This window comes from Pleurodeles waltl, chromosome 11 (assembly GCF_031143425.1).
Source record: "Pleurodeles waltl isolate 20211129_DDA chromosome 11, aPleWal1.hap1.20221129, whole genome shotgun sequence".
NCBI lineage: Eukaryota > Metazoa > Chordata > Amphibia > Caudata > Salamandridae > Pleurodeles > Pleurodeles waltl.
Genome location: NC_090450.1, coordinates 331,810,929 through 331,830,916, shown reverse-complemented (window position 1 = coordinate 331,830,916; position 19,988 = coordinate 331,810,929). Strand labels below are relative to the sequence as shown.

General features: G+C 44.9%; 1 protein-coding gene across 1 annotated transcript in view; it reads right to left on the bottom strand.

Annotated features, from left to right (window-relative positions):
- The window catches only part of NEU4 (neuraminidase 4), a 229,866-nt gene that overhangs the window by 42,775 nt on the left and 167,103 nt on the right, over positions 1-19,988 (bottom strand). Inside the window, exon 5 of the mRNA XM_069213615.1 lies at positions 19,828-19,830. Coding sequence (XP_069069716.1) covers positions 19,828-19,830 — 3 coding nt within the window. The remainder of the gene's footprint in view (positions 1-19,827; positions 19,831-19,988) is intronic.

Below are 19,988 nucleotides of genomic sequence, written 5' to 3'. Positions count from 1 at the left end.
TTCCCAAACCAACTGGACCATAAAGGTGTGAGAAACTGTGTCAGCAGCTGAAAGAGGCACTAGTCCACTCAAAGTACCAGGACTCTCATTTACACTGTGTGTTTATCAAGTGAGATAAATGCTATTGGCTGTTTGGTGTATTCATTTGATTTTTATTGTTTATTTCAGATATTCAATTAATATAACTGAGAGAAAAAATAAATAGGATAAACGCAGCATCATTTCAAACTGTACGAGAAAAACAATAAAATCAGTTTCATAGATGTCATCAAATTTCATCAGCTACATCTAAAAGAACATCAAAGTGCATTGTCATTATCAGCTCAATGTGCACAGATGTTTTTATGAATGATCCACGCAGATGTCAGGAATTTTGCTACATTGTGTAGTATTACTTAGTCAGTACATGAACTTAGGACTCCTAAGGCCTCTAGATGTTGCATGACTCCTAGCTGCTGACAAATTGGCAAAATCCCATTTTTGTGTGGGGTATTATAAGCATCGCTAAAAAAGGAAGTGCAGAACCCTTTCAGGCACATGTCCACATACCAGGCAAATGCCAATTCCAGTTTTTAGGCTACACCAGTTCATACAGAACACTATTAGTGATAAAAATCCATATCTGAATTTGGTATAAAGAGTTATGAAAAAATGCTGACGTTAAATGATCTAGAAATGGCTCAAGGCATAAAGTGCATTCATGATCTAAACATTTGTCTATTAATGATCCGGGGTAACATTTGTGCATGCCATCTTCCCATTGCGTGCAATAAAACCTTTCTTTCAAAGCCGACATAGTAATTGGAGTTACCTCCATTAGAAAATCTCAAAGATCTCTCAGACCCCAGATGAAATAAAGATTACCCTATATGCATAATCCAGGGTATATCCTGATAGTTTGTACAATATTGAGGTTCATTGTGGCTTTTCAGGGCAGCTTCCCACTCCTTATCTGTGCAGGGTCTGGCCAGCTCACCCTCCCAAGCAGCTCGCAGCGTGGCGCAGGTGTCAGTCGTGTGAATCTGCAGCGCCTCTGAAAGCCGAAGTACTAAATGTCTACCTTCCCCCATAATGTGCATATGCTGCACTAAGAAATGCTTTGGCAGTTGTGTGGAAATGTCCCCCCACCACCAGGACAGCGATGCCACCAGGGAGTTATACAGTAAGAACTGCCCCAGAGTCCAGAAAGCCACCTGGCCGCACTCTGCAGCTGGGAGGCTAAATAGTACTGCTCCATGTTTGGTATCGCCAGGCCACCCTTTTCCAGTGGCGAGTACATTTTTGTCCATGCCACTCTACAGAGGCTTTTATTCCAGATAAATTCTCTAATTCTGGATTCCAGTTCCCTGAAGAATTTAGCCAGGATTTTCAAAGGTAAGTTGGAGAATTAGTAAATCAGCTGGGGAAGGAATACCATGTTCAGGAGCGCCACTCACCCATCACAGAAACCGACAACGTTTGCCAGAAAGTCATATGTGTACGGATAGATGTCACCACCCGTTTAAGATTTCCATCAGATAGGTCCTCCGCCGCGTGATAGACATCAACGCCCAAGTATCAAATTGACCTGGGCTGCCAGGGAATTAGGACCCATGATAGAATGAAGCTGGGGTCTGCCAAGTCGGAGTTAAAAGGGAAGATGCAGGACTTTGTCCATTTGACCCATTATCCCCACAGTGCGGCAAAACGTTGCAGTATTTCTGCAACTTCCCCTGGGAAACTAGAGATGTCTCTAAAATACAGGAGGAGATCATCAGTGTAGAAGGACACAACATTGTTGCCATCCCCTAGAGGAATACTCCAAGCCCCCCCAGCCAGCGCGATTCTGCCACCAATGGTTCTATCGCCAGGGGCCTATACGACCCCCCCCGTTGCGGGGTTCTTGCCGGGTTTAGGGAGGGATATCAACAGTGCTTCCTATTGGGATGCCTTCAGTGATGTCGCCTACAGTGTTTCTTCAAACAGCCATAGCAGGCGAGGCGCAATGATAGAGGAGTCTGTTTTATAAAACTCTGATGGGAGGCTGTCAGGGCCTGGGTTTTGCCAGTAGCCAATGCGCGCACACTGTGTTGTATTTCTGCTAAAGTTAACGGTTCATCCAGTTCCTCCCGCTGCTCTTCTGTGAGGCAGGGCAGTGGAGTGAGGAAAAGAATTCCAGAAGAGCTTCAGGTCTTGCCTGCGTTTTTGATTGCTATAGGGCTGTATGGTAGTGCGTCAGTTTGTAATGTATTTCTCCTTGGGTGTAGAGCATATCACAGGTCCCCGATCGCAGCTCCAAAATAGGAGTGTGCTCCTGTTCCTGGTGGATGAACCAGGCTGATTATCTGCCCGATTTATCAGCTGCCACATGCGTGCCGAATGAGCTGCGTAATTAAGACAGTGCATCCTCTCCACCAGGGATAGATGCTCTGCCCTCTTGTTAGCAAGGGTGCGTGAACCTAGTGAGTTTTGGACAGCGTTTTTTTCATGCTGCAACAAAGCTTTCTCCACCCGAGTCAAGTTATGTGCTATGGACTTACGCATGCTCCATTGTGTGCTCAGGCTGTGACCTCGTATGGAGGCCTTAAATGCATACCATTCAATCAGCCCAGGCGAAGCAATGAAGGGTGCATCCTCCTGCATCTCCGGCCACAGCCGCCAGGTGGGGACGGCAGGTACGGATGCGTCCCACCCCATTTGTAGGAGCTGGGGACTGTGGTCATAGTGAGTTCTGCCAAGGTAATCTGTCTGTAGCACCGCAGAACATAGGTCATCTGAGCAAAGTATTCTGTCATGCCGCACATGCAGATGGTGCACGGTTTAAAAGAATGCATAGACTCTTGCCTCAGCATTGCAGTGATGCCACGAATCCACCAAGCGCCAGCGTTGGAGCCATTCCAGCAGTGAGCATGCCGCCACTACCATGGGTGTGGTGGGTAATGGTGGGAGGGAACGATCAAAGTCCGGGTCCAAAACACTGTGAAAGTCTCCTCCCACGACCCACAGAAGACTACTCCAACCGGAGAGGACTCCAGATAGATCGCAGTGGAAGGGGGCTTGATCTGTGTTCGGTACATAAACTGACCCCAACAATAACGCCGTCCAAGCGCCCCTGCACAAACACATACTGACTCCCAGCGTCTGCCCCCCACTCCTCCGCCACAAACAGGGTACCCAATCTAACCCAAACCAGAGCCCCTCTGGCGTATGCAGACAATTGCCCCTGTCAGCGCCGCTAGAATCAGGTGCCCTCTGCCTGTGTTAGGTGTGTTTCTTGTAATAATGCTATGTGGATCATATGCCTCCTAAGGTAGGAGTAGATTGAGTACCTGTGTGCCGGCATGTGTATACCCGTCACATTCCATGTGAGGACGTTAACTGGACTCATAGATGGATGACTGGAAGAGAGTCCTTAAGCTCACCTTTCTCTGAGGTGGTTAGCATTACTGAGCAGGTCAGAAAGCCATCAGGGGTAGGGGTGCAGCAGGGATCTGTACTCCAGCCAATAACCAAAAAGTGCATCATCAAACAAACAATAGTCACTAAAACGAAACAGAGGAATACCATCTGAGCAGAGGGACATCTGCTGTGTGCCCAAACCATCTAACTTGCCTGCTTGGCATAATGAATGCAGGAAAAGAAGGTACCCACAGACAAAAATAGGCAAGTGGGGGTTTTATCTCAACCAATACACTCTGCAGCAGTGCCCCCAGTACATCACTGATGCAGACTGAGACTAGGCACGCGCACAGCACAACCTGCAGCTACCTCACAGGTCACCCAGTGCAGCCTGATCAAACAACCTACAGTGGCAACACATGTCAGAGTGGCTAATACATTACGCCTTTACAGGTTCATATCATGTCATCAGCCGTCTGGGGAGTCACACTCGGAAGGGTCATAGAACCATTCTCTGAAAGGTTTCCACCAAAAGAGTTGTCTTCAGCATCAGAGTCATTGATTTCATTTTAGGTGTCTGAAGTGGTCGTTGGTTCTCTGTTAGCTGCAGCAGTCTGCAGTGCACAACGTTGCTCCTAAATGGTCTGTTCTAAGTCTGGAGCAAGGTCCAGCTGCGCATTTTATGATGCCGTTGGGTCCTACGTCTAAGAGGCCTTGGATTCCACTGCTCCTTCTTTTTTGGTGTCAACTCCGTCTGATTGACCATCCCAGTCGACTCTAGCCACTCCCATATGGCCTCTGGAGTGTCAAAAAAGTGTGCCATCCCCTGGTCTATGACTTGCAGCTGGGCGGGCAAAAGGAGGGAGTATGTCAGGCCAAGTGCTTGCAAGTTATGTTTCACGGATAAGAAAGTACCCCTCCATTTTTGTCCAGCAATGGTGTAGTCCGGGAACATTATCACTTTAGCGTTGTCTACTTGGAGGGCCGGGAGGGACCAAACTACTTGTAATATGGTGTCTCTGTCAGTAACACACGAAACATGAATGGCCGTGGGTCTGCACCCAGCGGCCGGGGTCTTGTCGGGATGCAGAGCGCTCGCTCAACTGAGAAGAATTGCGTAAGCGTCTCTGCTAGGACCAGCTTGCAAACCCATTTCTCAACATAGGAAATAGAGTCATCCTCCTCTGCCAACCACACAAATGTTGTTTCTTCTGGTACGCCCCTCTACATCTTCCGCCCAATGCTCCAACACTTCCACTCTAGTGACTAATTCCCTTAACGAGGCAGACATCTGGCTAGTCTTGGAGGTAAGGTCACTCAAAGCAACTACCAATAAGCGAGTCTTGTCAACTAGTTTAGGATGGACTGCATGCAGCAGATTAAGGTCACTTGTCACCTTATCAATTTTACTCTCCAGTGAGGCTCGTGTCTGGTCAAGTTCTGTGCCAATGCGTTACACCGCTGCAAGTACCACATCCAGCTTATGGCTATTGGAGGGCAAGGTTTCAGGTGTGGATGCCTGCGGGTCATTCCCCGTCTCAGATTGGAGGCAACCCATTTTGGCGGCAGATGGGTTCTGGCTATCTCAATTTACAAAACCAAGTGTGCAAGAAGGCAGCAGAGCAGGCCTAATTCACTAGGCTCTTAATCTCTACAACCCCTGAATGGTCTGTCTGTCAATCAGCTGCGCCTGTTCAGCTGCGGGTGATCCATTGTGCGATTTCTTGCTGCAGCTACACTCAGGTGGGAGAACAAGCCTCGCGGCATGAAGAGCCAGAGGCGCGGGGGCCCCCTTGCATGCACCAGGTGACCCTTAGAGTGTGCAGCAGCACGACCAGCCCCCCTCTTCAGCAGTCGCAACTTCATGCCAGGTGTCTTGTTTCTTGTGTTGCTGTTTCCTGACAGTGGAGCCTCCTAGTGTGGCCTATCCAAGGCCTCTCATGTTTCCCCTTCAGCCCCTTCATCCCCTGGGGCTCATCACCAGCGGAGCAGCCAATCAGGGGGTGGAGAGGGCCAGGTAAGGATAAGTTCCCAGATGTCAAGGCGCGGCACGGAAGGCCAACAAGTACCAGCCCCAAGGGCCTCAAGGCTCAGCAATGCGGGGTCTGCTTGGGTGTGCCACATAAGGGTCCAGGGGTACAGCAGCACGACAGCCACTCCCCCTCGGCTGTCTCATCCACAGGCTCTTCCCTTCAGGAGCCACTTCCTACAGTCAAGGGCCTCCAAAGCAGCGGACGCCGTTGCCGCGGCCCAGGTTGGCCCGGTCTGCCACCCAGTTCCTGGGGGCCTGCCCCGTCATCAGTGTTCAAAGGGGGGGAGCACGTCCCACAGCACTATGCCTGCACCAGGGCAAGGGGGTTTCTCCGGACCCACTAGGCCCTGGCCTCACTTTCTCCTGCTCCTCTGGTGGGTGACCACCAAACGCAGGGCTCAGCCAGGGTGAAATTAGGTCTGCACAGCCTCGTACGGGCCGTCCAACACGTCCCCTGCGTTCTCCCTCTCTGCCGCATGGGCCCAGGCAGCGCCACTGCTCCCTCGTCGCAGCAGTATTCCACTTCCTCTATGCCCAGGTGTCAGCAGCTCAGTCTCCATTGTTCCGCCACAGCCGATGCTGCCTCTGCTCTGCCCTGCCTCCCATCTACCGTTGGAATAATGACCGATTATCAGGGCTTCATCCTGGAGCTTCTCTAGTTTACGACCGCCAACTTGGCCGGTCAAGCCACGCCCCCTTCCCCTCATCTTGTTGGCACTGCTTCCTCAGTTCCAGCCTCTCATCAGCTTTCCTTGTGCTGATTTAAGGGCAAATTTAGGGGCCCAGGGCTTGGTTCCAAAGCATTCCACAATGCTTTCAAACAATGTGTTCTACAAGGTGTTTCATCTACCCCGCCCACCCAGCTATACTGAAAGGACAGTAATAGAAGAAAAGATTAAATGAAGGCTGGGAAAACCTTGGAATGTGTCACACCTTGTTGTGTAATGGAACTATAAAGACTGTTATGATGATGCGTACATTCAGTCCAGTACATTCTATCTTGTGCCTGCTGTTGAGTCTACTCACTGGTCAGGTGGCACATTTGTGATTTTAGTTTAGCGAATGCAAGGCAGCAACTTGCGCTGCCTTGCATCGTGTCAGGTTTGCCAAGCTACACATGGCCTTGCAAGGTGGCCTTGCAGGGGATAATAGATCTCATTCTAGGTTTTGCATCGGCCTTTGCTCCCTTGCAAGGTGCAAGGGCAATGAAAAACGTTAATAAATCTGTGCCCATATATTTATTCCTTGTCATCTATTCAAATTTAAGTTCATCACGGTATTACTAGAGTAGGTTGTCAAACCCAGTTAAACGTACAGATCGCCGATATATTTCGTTTAGTTAAAATAAAGGAAAGGTAACTGTCAGTTTGCTTAACTAATTCAGACCCGCATTGTCAGATCTGGAGCACGCACATAATGATTATAGGCCGCCCTTGTTGCCACGCAAATACTGGACGGGAAGAGCACACTGCTTCTTCAATATAACGGAGGAGCGGCCGCTCCTCCCTGTTTTAAGCCCTCGGACTTCGCCCGGGCCTCGGGATGTAAACGTGCAGCATGGCATTGTAGAAGCCATGTGGCACACATCTCGGATCTCGCTTTTAAACTAAAGATTAGCATCATTAACGATCGATAATTAAAACGATCGATCACAATCTGTTCTAATTGCACGTTCTTTCGTTCAAGTCAAGAAATATCAAATATGTAATCAGCATGCTATCTAGTAACATTTTTGTTGGTATAGTTCCTTTCTTTTTCTTTTCATTTTCGGTTATCTTCAATACTGTTTATTAGTGGGCATGTAATACTATACCATTACATGGATTACATAAATACTGATGGACCTGTCTGCTTTTTTAAACTACAGGGGTTGACAATTCACTTAAAATGAAGCAGCATTCTCCGTCCGTGCTCAGACGTATGCTTTGTACACTGCCCAGTCTTTGATTAAGGACTTTCACACTCTCTTTACTACTCTGTAAGAGGGCTCTTATTGTGAGGATTTGACTGACTTAATAGAAAGGGTCAGTTGCAGTTCAATTCATAATTCTCTCCGGACCTGCTTAAAGTAATTTCTGTGGATGGTATTTGCTGGTACTGCCTAGAATACCTTTTGGCTCAGGACCTAGATGTTGCAAACTGCTATTTCTTGCCCAACACATTTTTGACTCACGCGAAGGAACCTCTCAAGAAGGATACAGAGAATAGGATGTTGATCTTTACTTTCCATCACATGTCCATGGACGTTGATTCACCAAAAACCAAAGGGAGGTGGCAGTGACATCACACATGCTTTGACCCCAGTATCATTACAGTAAGTGACATCATAGGATCCAATGTTATCCCAGGAAATTACATTATGTGACCATCACCCTGATGACATAACATAAATTTAATCTCAAAAGTTAAGAACAATTGCAAGATTAATAAACTATCATAATGGTTACAGAAGCAGATACTTCTATTATGCTTACCAATGATACCTTAAACTTGCATGCAGCATGTTTCTTAACTTGCATGTACCTAGTCTAGGCTTTCAACTATGTCATACGCTTTTGATGGTAAATATACTGATGTGTCATTATTAAACAATGATATATGAGCAATAACCATTTCACATATATTTTAATATATGTACAATACATAAAAAACTGCTCACATAAAAACTCCATTGTACTTGTAAAAACTCCATTACAACAAAAAGGAGCTCTCTCAAAACAAGTTCTTCCCCCCATACATAAGGGACAAAACCGACTTTTTTAAGCTAAAGATCCAAGTAGTGGCCTGACATTTTTTTTAATGCTGTCCATGAATGTTTTTTATGATTGTATATCATTTGTTCGGTTTGAGCCTCTAAAAATGTTGATGCCTTAAGAATTGATTTAGTAGGCTGGCTCAGGACAAGATGGAATGACCTTCTTGGGCCACCAGGCTCTCTTCCAGGGACAGATGCAGTGCTTTCTGCTCCACAAGCACTGACTTGATGTCCCCATACCAAACACTAGTCTTTTTGACTCTGCCGCAACACATATGACAATCATGCCTGTGCACTAAGGCCTTTCCTTGAAGTGGAATAAGGCCCACAGTGGTGCTCTGTGGTCGGATGGCACAGGAAATGTGCTTCCTTTTCCTAGGAGAGTGACTAATGTAATCTTAATGGGCTATAGAGGGCTGACGGTGCTGGCAGTGAAATGATTAAAGTGCAAGGGCAGCCCTTTTTCTGGTTGCTTACATTGAGAAAGAAGCATGCTGGCCTCTCGCTCATTTAAAATTGTTGAGCCAGTCCCTATAACCTGCCCATTCATTAAAAAAAGCTTTTTATTGATTACATTCCATATACAGACACAATACACATTATAGTCATATGTAACAGATGCATGCTTCATGTGATGCACGTTGTTGTCAACAAAAGGCACCAATACAAGGTGCAGAAGATGCAATGAATGTGATATAAAAACAGAAACATCAAAAAGAAAACAGGTAAGCAACATTTCTAATTAGGGAGCATCAACAGTGGGGCCCATACCATCATTCAACAAGTGGGTAGAAGTGAAATGCACCGGTCGTCTCCCCATTCATAAGCTGAATTGAGGCTGCTTGTGCATGTGCATGTACTACAGGCATGTGGGTGCTATGCTTATGTGTGAAAAACGCATAAGGAGAGTGACACAGTGATGTGACCACAGAAACAGCGGGTTCAATCTTGTTTCAGGCATACTCTGTATAGTACCTAAAATAGAGATCTGGAGGGACAGCCCAGACACAAATGTATATTGTACAATGTCACCTAAAAGCAATCCAGGGAATCTCTTCCAGTAGGCCAAACAGTGCAGTGTAGTGCAGGAATTAGGAAAACCAACAGAGGGTCGTTTTGGAGTTAGGGAGTTTACCCTGCCCCTTCCTGACCCATTGTTCCGTAGGAGAGGTTACCCTGCCACAGTTTAACATATCGTTAGTTGGGGCATCCTCCTCCACTCTGTTCTCTTGTGTGGGGTAGCTCTTGAGAGGAAACTCCAGCTCCCCCTGACTTCCAGCTCATATTAGTCACAAAGTCCATGGCTGAAGCAGTCTGTGTAGAATTCCCCAAAAATGCCAACCTGGCCAGAAAACTGAACTACTGGATACACAAGAACTGTTGGTACATTGGATATAAAGATGAAGCAGAAGCTTCCAGTCAGTGTACCAAGATTTGTTGACTCGAAGCTTGGCGTCCCATAGCAGTGGTGACTGGGAGATCTGTTGAGCTCCCAAGTTGGCACACTGCCCACCGATTCCCCTGGACAGGTTTGGGGCCAATAACTTGGTGCAAACTTGCTAAACTCAATGGGAGGGGCTGTCTCCATCCTTCTTCAAGGAAGAGAGCTTATGGACTGTTGAAAAAGGACATTGGAGGTTGCGTTACACAAAGAAAACACTACTTAGAAGTAGTACAGCTTGTAAGGAGCTAATGTGAGGCAAGGAAATGCCAACACAATGACACACGGCATGACCTAGATCAAAGGACTGGAAGCGAAGTCCAAAGACCCTGATGCCTAGAAGTAGCTCTCTGGTAGACGTGACATTGACACCTATGGTTGAAGGTGACTGAGAATTCATGCCAAATAGAAATATCATTAGTGGTCTAGCACCAGAAAGTATCAAAATCCTGTGACAACTGCACCATCAATGCAGCTGAACTTTGAAGAAAGCTCCAAGTGTTGAGAAAAGCTTATGGATACCAGAGGAACTGTACTGCTGCAATGCAGGGCGAGCACCTGCTTGTTTGGCAGGGGAGTTTAAGATTGGCCTGAGGAAGACCCAAGCAGCAAGCCCCAACAACCGCCATCTCTGTAACCACTTGTGCACCTATGTTCGATAAAATTAAAGTACTTCTATTTTTGCTTACAACTAAAGTACAAGCTGGAAACTGTAGTCAGTTTCAGTCTGGAGTTATTGTTTGTCACTTTATTTCAGTTGTGTGCTGAGTCTATCTTGAGTATGCCCTAGACCAGAGGTCTTCAAACTGGGGGGCGGGCCCCCCTAGGGGGGCCTCAAGTGATCCCAGGGGGGGCCCCAGACTCTGGCCAAAATAAATATTATACAGATAACAGGCCTTTGTTTTAAGCAGAAGCATGTTATTGCGTTATTGCAGTTTTAAAAAGGTAACAGTACTTAACTGCAATGTTTAAATAGGTTTAGACATATTTAAACATTGCCATGTTTATAAAATAATTGTGAAAAACTGAGGGGGGGGCAATGATTTTTATTTTTCAACTAGGGGGGCGCGGCATTAAAAAGTTTGGAGACCTCTGCCCTAGACTGTTCGGTTTCCCTACTCTTAGAGTCAAGTGCTAAAGGGGTCTACTTAATGATTGGTTTTGGGTCCACCAATAAACTTGAATAAACGTACCTTTTTCTCATCCGGTTTGAAGCATGCTTAATACAAGTATATTGGCGGCAAGGAGCAAGCAGAGACTATAGAACCGGCGTGAAATAGCCTACCTCGTCAAAAAGTGAACGTCCAGCGTCTCGAGGAAGATACTTTCATCCATGACTGTTCCTGGAGGCAGTCAGCTGATGGTGTTGCCAGAGTGCAGCCAAGACAGACGTATACAGAAATTAGAAAAATTAAGTGGTCAGTGTGTATGCATTGCAGACTTATAGGTGTTGTCAAGAAAGATTGCATGCATGACACATAGTTTCCGCTATTTTGGAATCTCATCTGTAAGAGTTGGTTAGTATTCCTGCCTATTAGCATGCCTGTGAACATTCATGTAAAGGGATGTTAGAGGCGCAGGCCTACTGCCATTTTGGGAAATCTAGTTGTAAGCATTGGTTGGCGTTTCAGGTAACTAGCATGTCTGCTAGCTCTTTTTTATAGAGCGACACTGGAGGAGGTTCTGTGCCACCATTTTGCACAGTGTTTTTCAAATAAACATAAATAGCTGTCCAGCTTACGTCTTTAGCAAAAGGTACATTGCATTGTAGTTTGTTGTGTGTTTTGGAACATCACACAGATTTAACAGCATCTGCGCCCACACCCTAGTACTTCACGGATGAAGTCACACATGTCATGCAGGAGAGGCATACATGATGTGCACATCAGTAATTTTTTTAAACGTGCATGTCGGTGATATGCACACCTTATTATTCTCACTAGTAAACTTGAAAAGCGTGCATATCGGTGATATGGACACCTAACTATTCAGAAAAAGGAGCTTTAAAACTGCTTCGGTATCTGCACAATACACAATAAAATATATAGTTATATATATTTATTGATACATATTGGTGATGTGCACATCGCACAGCATGGACAAGTACAAACTGGCAACAGAAACACTAGTATTACTGTTATGCATTGAAAGTATTAGCACACGGTGATATGCACACCTAATTCTTTGGAAGAGTTTAATGTGTTAAGAGAGTTCTTTTCTTTTAAAATAGGAAGTTTATATTGACGTACTATGCACCGATAGGTGGAGATTTGCTAAGTTATACTGTTATTTTAGAGTAAGGCAGTAATTCACTTTGCAATCAGTTTCTCCACCACCTCCATCTTTAGAAGCAGCTAGAAATCCACCTATCTCATAGAAAAATTGGTAGGATACATTTGAAATATTTTTAGGGGCTATTAAGACATCACGTTTTCATCCCAAAGTAAAGGCATTTTTATCCATTCATTTGGTTTTGAGGGTAGGTCTGTGTTTAAGTATCTTCCTCCAATTCTACTTACTAAAGATGAAGAAACAGATGAGTAGAGGGAAACGGTAAAAAAATTAGAGTTGAGATTTGGGGGCATATTTATACTCCGTTTGCGCCGAATTTGCATCGTTTTTTTCGACGCAAATTCGGCGCAAATCTAACGCCATATTTATACTTTGGCGTTAGACGCGTCTAGCGCCAAAGTATGAGGAATGAGCGTCATTTTTTTGCGTGAACGCCTTCCTTGCGTTAATGAGATGCAAGGTAGGCGTTCCCGTCTAAAAAAATGACTGCGACGCAAATGCGTCATATTTATACTCCCGGGCAAAAATCACGCCCGGGAGTGGGCGGGGCAAAAAACCCTGCATTTGCGCCTCTTTTTAACACCTGGGTCAGGGCAGGCGTTAAGGGACCTGTGGGCTCAAAATGAGCCCACAGCTGCCCTTCCATGCCCCCAGGGACCCCCCCTGCCACCCTTGTCCACCCCAGGAGGACACCCAAGGATGGAGGGACCCATCCCAGGGACATTCAGGTAAGTTCAGGTAAGTATAATTTTGTTATTTTTAAATACATTTTTTTGGCATAGGGGGGCCTGATTTGTGCCCCCCTACATGCCACAATGCCCAATGACCATGCCCAGGGGACATAAGTCCCCTGGGCATGGCCATTGGGCAAGGGGGCATGACTCCTGTCTTTACTAAGACAGGAGTCATGTAAATGGCGTCTGGGCGTCGTTAAAAATGGCGCAAATTGGGTGGAGGCGATTTTTTTGCCTCAACCTGACTTGCCCCATTTTAAGACGCCCTAACGCCATTTTCCCCAACGCCGGCGCTGCCTGGTGTACGTGGTTTTTTTCCACGCACACCAGGCAGCGCCGGTCTGCTAGCGCCGGCTAACGCCATTCAATAAATACGGCGCCCGCATGGCGCTTCAGAATGGCGTTAGCCGGCGCTAAACTTTTTGACGCTAAACTGCGTTAGCGCAGTTTAGCGTCAAAAAGTATAAATACGGGCCTTGATGTTCTACCCAGCCTGGTGGTTATATGTTGACACGTACATTTCAGCACTCGGGAAGCTGGTTGCTGATTGTCAGTTTGAATCATTTACCAATTAATGTGTTAGAGATCAGTTTATTTGTAAGTGTACAGATAAATCGATAGAACAGAAATTACTTTCGCTAGGGAATCCATCACTTGAGGAAACCATAAGAATGGCTAAAAGTATTCAAACATGTAAGGCATCCGTTTAGGAACTAGAAAACAAGTCACTAGAAAGCAAAAGGGTGGTGAAAATATAGAAGAGAAGTCAGTCTAAACAGTGGTGACAGTAGGTCATTTTTCAAACAACCAAACATGTTTAGGTGTGTGAACCCAACACACACGAAGAAGAACAACCCATGTCCTTCGAAAAATTTAATGTGCATAGTGTGCAACAAGATTGGACATTTTGCCAAGGTTTGTCAAAGTGGTAAATGAACTAACAATAATTTTTTGAAACAATCGCTTGAGTGTGAATACTGTAGGTGTGGCTAATGTGTCAGACAACGTAGACAAAATAGAAGATGACCTCAAGGAAATGGTAATAGGGTTACGGATGATTCAGTGGTAAGCAGCGATTCTGCCACATGTGGGGATCCATATGTTGAAATAGGAATAGGTGACAAAATAGTGAAATTATTGGTTGTTTCATGGGCCAGGATCATGATCAATCATTCAATCAATCAATCAGGAATTTGTAAAGCGCACTACCCACCTGTGAGGTTCTCAAGGTGCTGAATGATGATAACCCAGGAAAAGTATAAAGAATTGTGGGATAACAGGCCACTTGAACTTCTGAACAGGTCACCAGTTTCATAAAAAGGGCAGAAGATTGAGCTGGCAGGGATTTTTGGGGCTATATTGAAGTTCAGGGATAGAAAAATTCTAGGCAAGGTGTATGTTGTGATCAAAAGATTGTGTATATTAGGTTGGTTTCACCAAGCATTGCTCCACATTGTGCTAAGACCAGGTACAAAGTATCTGTAGTTGAATCTAGTGAGTTCACAGAAGGTCTAGCAAAACAATTTCCTATTGTGTTCAGTAAGCGATTGGGCAATACTAAGGGTTTCTCCTACCAGATCAGAATCAAAGATAATGCTATTCCAGTTAAACATAAATTAACAAGTGTGCCGTTTAGCATGAGGGAAAATTTGAAAAAGGAACTTGCTTACTTGTGTGAGAAGGAGATTATTGAACCAATTAGGTTCTCTTTGTGGTTGTCACCTTTGGTTGTGGCTTGGAAAAAAACAGTGATTTTAGAGTAAGTGTTGACTCACAAAGCCTCAATAAACATATTTCGATAGATTTGCATCCTCTCCCAATAATCACTGAATTGTTGAACATCATAGGTTGGTCTAAATGGTTTTTGAAGCTTGTTTTGGCAGCAGCCTATCATCAGGTTGTTCTTGATACATTCTGAAGAGAACTTAAGGCTTTTGCATTACCCATTGGCACATTTCAATATTGCAGAATACCACTTGGTATGACATTGGTTGTGCTGTTTTTCAGAGGAAAATGTGTCAAATGTTCAAGCATGCTCAAGGTGTGGCTGTATTTCAGGATGATGTTTTGATTTATGGAGCAACAACAGAAGAGCATGTCAATATTTTAACAAAAGTATTGACCATTATGACGGACGGAAAAAGGAGTAGTGGTGAGAGCTGAGAAAGGTCAGTTCCTGAGATAAAAAGTGGAATATTTGGGTCATGTAATATCTCAGCAGGGTATAGAGCCAAGGTCTGGGTCAGTACAAGCCATCACTGATGCTTCACTACCAATCAACCAAACTGGACTCAAGTCTTTTATTGGTCTCTGTGAGTTTTATTCATGATTCATATCTGATTATGCATCAAAAGAAAAACATTTGAACCATATGTGAAAGAAAAAGACTACTTTTGTATGGAACAAAATGTGTCAAGAAGCTTTTCAGTGGATCAAATCTCAAATGGTGGCGGTCACGGATTTTGAAACCCTATGATCCAAATCTGCAATTTACAATCACAGTAACTGCAAGCCGTTTTGGTCTAGATGATGTTCTGATACAAGTAAAAGACGAGATGAAGAACACATTGAGATTTGCTTCTAGAGTTTTCAGAGATACAGAAACAAACTTTTGGGTTATTGAAAAGGAATTATTGGCCTGTTGGTGGACCATTTGGAAATTTCACCACATATGTAACAAAGCAGACACAGCCATCGCACCACACCTACAGAAGGTCATCAACATCTCCTTCGAAACAGCAAGATTTCCGGAGAGCTGGAAACACGCAGAAATCAACGCTCTACTCAAAAAACCAAAGGCGGACCCCAGAGACCTTAAGAACTTCCGGCCCATCTCCCTGCTCCCATTCCCGCCGAAGGTCATTGAGAAAATCGTCAACACAAAACTCACCCGATACCTCGAAGACAACAACATCCTCGACCCCTCCCAATCCGGATTCAGACGGAACCACAGCACCGAGACCGCTCTCCTTGCCGCCACAGATGACATCAGAAGCCAACTCGACAATGGAGAAACATCAGCCCTCATCCTCCTAGACCTATCAGCCGCCTTCGACACAGTCTGCCACCACACTCTGAAAATCCGCCTCCACGAAGCAGGGATTCAAGAGAAAGCCCTTGACTGGACCACATCCTTCCTCTCTGGCAGAACCCAGAGAGTCCGCCTCCCCCTTTCCAATCCGAAGCCACAAACATCATCTGCGGCATACCCCAGGGCTCAGCCCGACGCGATTCAACATCTACATGGCCCCCCTCGCACAAGTGGCCTGCCAACACAACCTCAGCATCATATCCTACGCTGACAACACCCAACTCATCCTCTCCCTCACCAAGGACCCACACACCGCCAAAACCAACCTCCACGAGGGCATGAAGGCCGTCGCCGGCTGGATGAGAGGCAGCCGGCTGAAACTGAACTCAGACAAAACGGAGGTCCTCATCCTTGGGCCCACCCCCTCCGCTTGGGATGACTCGTGGTGGCCAGCCTCGCTGGGAACCCCACCAACACCAACTGACCACGCACGCATCCTTGGCTTCATCCTCGACTCATCCCTCTCCATGTCAAAGCAGGTCAATGCCATCTCCTCCTCCTGCTACAACACCCTCTGCATGCTTCGCAGGATCTACAAATGGATCCTGACTGAAACAAGAAAAACAATAACACAGGCCCTCGTCAGCAGCAGGCTCGACTACGGAAACGTACTCTACACAGGCATCCTGTCCAAACACCTGCAACGCCTCCAACGCATCCAAAACGCCTCCACCCGACTCATCCTCAACATTCCCCGCCGCAGCCACATCACCCCCCACCTGAGAGACCTGCACTGGCTCCCCGTCGACAAGAGGATCACCTTCAAACTCCTCACCCACGCACACAAAGCACTCCATAAAACCGGAACAGCCTACCTTAACAACAGACTCAGCTTCTACACCCCCACCCAACAACTCCGCTTTTCCAACCTCGCTTTCGCCTCTATCCCCCATATCCGACGCAAATCCTCCGGCTGCAGATCTTTTTCCCACCTCGCCGCCAAGACCTGAAATATGCTCCCGTCCGACCTAAGACAGATCCAGGACCTGCTCACCTTCAGAAGACACCTCAAGACCTGGCTCTTCGAGCAGTAGCAGCACCCCCCTCTTTTTCCCCAGCGCCTTGAGACCCTCACAGGTATGTAGTGCGCTTTATAAATGTATTGATTGATTGATTGATAGATATTACAACACATTGGTTTCCATTTTGTCAGAAGCTAAGGTTAAAGACCACAAATTCCAGGGATTTATGGATTATCCACAAAGTTGTTACAGTATGACTTTGAGGTTTTATATCTTACAGGTAACAAAAACATCAGAGCAGATTATTTATCCAGATCGACAATTGAAGAAGTAAATACAGATAACCACTGAAGAGGATGAACAGGAAAATTGTTTCATAGCAGCTTTTGACATACAGAATGTGTGTGCTATTACGGCGGCTATATGGAGAGAACATCTGTACAAAGATGCATCTTTGGTACAAAGGATGGATTTTGTAAAGAAAGGGTGGCCTAAAGAGAAACATATACCCCACCAATTTTTCATACATTTATGAAAGTGTCCACTGAACTGTTGAGGATGGAATTCCAATGTGGTGTGAAAAATTGGCTCCTCCAGACAGTTTGATTAAGAGAGTTTTGTGTGGTGTACATGAGAGCTATCTGGGCAGAACAGTTACAAAACATAGAGTACATGAAACATTTTGAGCATGAGGATTTTTATGTGCTGTGTAAAAGTTGCGAGAAGGGTCTCAAGACTAGAAGGTCACCTTCGCAACCTATTGAATTACCCTCAAAGCCATGGGGTAAGGTAGGAATTGACCTTGTGAGTCATTTCAATGCCTTACAATCTTCTTCTAGATAAATTCAACAGTTTTAATAGATTAAAATTCGAAATGGCCAGACGATCGCTTCATGGGAGATCTCATGTCACCAAATGTTATTTATTTCTTGAAAGATGTGTTTTTACGGGAAGGGTTTCCATCAAGAGTTAAAGGGATTTTTGCAAAAGGGAGGCATAAAACATCTTAGAAGCCCACTCTACCACCCACAACAAATGGATTAGTCGAGCGCATGTACAGGGTGCTAGGTGAATATGTACAATGGGCTATTGCCAGTTAACATGTTATGTACTATGCTCTCTGTTATGGTTCTATCGCACACCACCTCATTCGTCCAAAAGAGTTTCACTATTTGAATTGTGTAGGGGAAGACCACCATCCACTAAAATATGCCCTGGATGGATGTTAAAATGGGTAAAACATGATGTGCTGGAAGATATTGATAGTAAGGTGAGTAAATATGTTCAAGAGATCCAACACATTCAAAGGAAATTCTTTGACTCCAGAAAGAGAGCTGTTTCTTATCACTTTAAATTAGGTAATAAAATACACATCTAGATTTGTGTCCATACATAGAATGGGGGAATGAAACATTCTAAACCATTGATCATCAATAAGGTGTGTGGAAATGCTATTAGGGTCAGTAAGCGTAATTGGTGGAATGTTGGGAAAGTGGTAAACATGAACAAAAATACCAATGTAGGTTCCAATACTAATTCAAGTTCTAATGGAAATGAGGGTAAATAACATGACAATAATTATTTGTACAACCCCAATGGATTGATTGACAGTGATGTGCATGCGTAGAAGCAGTCGACAACAGATGTTGCCCATCAGGTATTGTTAAAGGTTCAGGTAACATTAAAGGTTCAAACGGTAAGTAACTAATGTGGTATTTCAACAATATGTTCACTTTCACATACATTGTTGTATAATATTCTTGTTTGTTACTGTATCTGTCTTTAATAAATTGTATACGTTTAGACTACGTTTTTAATTTTGCATAAAAATAAATATATTCAAATTGTTATAATTTTGGATGTTCTATATCATTTTTATAGATTGTATTATGGTTTTTTCGTTGTATGCAAAGTTAAGAAATCTATTTATGTATCAGAATGGTAGTTCATTTTTATGAGAAGGAAATAATAATGTAGCGTTCTGTGCTGTTCTGTACCCTGACACTGATAGCCTATGACCGTTACCTGTGAGGGCATGATGTTCCATGATGGAATGATAGAGGGATTTTGTATAAAGCAGCTGCAGTTACTGGAGAACGCTTGTTAGAGCAATAGGCTCCTCCAGTGCAGGCTCTATAATAACTGAGTAAACTTACCTTTTTATCATTCGGTTCCAAGCCTGCTTACTACAAACTGCCTATCTCACCGGCTTAGCTGCGTCTTTCACTCATGGCACAGTGTATTTTGCCACAGCCTGCCATGTCTATGGTACATCCACCTTACCAAGAGCATAGACACAACACACTCTCCCCACTGCCAGCAATACAAGGAAAGCCAGTTATGCATTATGCAGTAAACTTACACTGCCCCTTACCCTCAACTTACCCTTTTCCACTGACACACATTCTTGTCTAAACAGTTGCTCCGCTTATAATCTTCTCTGGCATAGCCTTCCTATCTTCTAGCCACAGTACCTGTCCTGCTCACTACCTTATCGCAGTTTGCCCTAAACTACTGTGCGCCCCTGGTTTTGTGCCTTCTGCCACCAATACATCACTCCTAGAATAGCAACCCATTCTTCACCCATGCCATCACTCCCCACTCATCTCATTTGCATAGCCTCAGAAATCCCAGTCGAAGTTTCTGTCAGGGTAGAATCAACATATTTATGTCTCTTATGCTTTCTCGGTCTGTGTGCAGGCAGTGTTTTAATATGCACCCAGTTAGTCCTGGTGGTTTCATTTTAAATGTAGGTGTACACCTTCCAAAATACAAACGGAAGATGCTAGATGGGACAAACTAGTTGCACATTACCTTATCCATTGACCTAGGAAACCTTAGAAATCTGCATGATGTGCCAATGGGGTGGGTGTAAAGCTGGGCAAAAAGAGGCAGGGAGTGCAGTAAAGATAGTAAGTAGTACATATACTGTATAGATGCAGAGCATGTTTGCTGTGTACATCATGACGGCGAACCGTTATTCCACTTTTTAGTGCACTAAAGAAGTGAACACAAATGTACACTTCCAGCTCAAGGCAAAACTAATAACCATTCCCTTTGCGGTCTTATGGTTTATTTAACCTTATGGTGCATCTAAGCCTTATAATTTTGCGCGAGGAGTCAGTTTTGAACACCTTGCTACCACCTCAGACAGCCATGGGCATTTCAGTATTTGCCCCACCAGATATTTAGGGTACCAGCCGCCACTGGTGTTATCACAGAACAATATGTTATTTGAAGCCCATATACCAGTGCTGCATGCCTAAAATAATTACTGCTGAGTGCATGACACACCTGTTTATA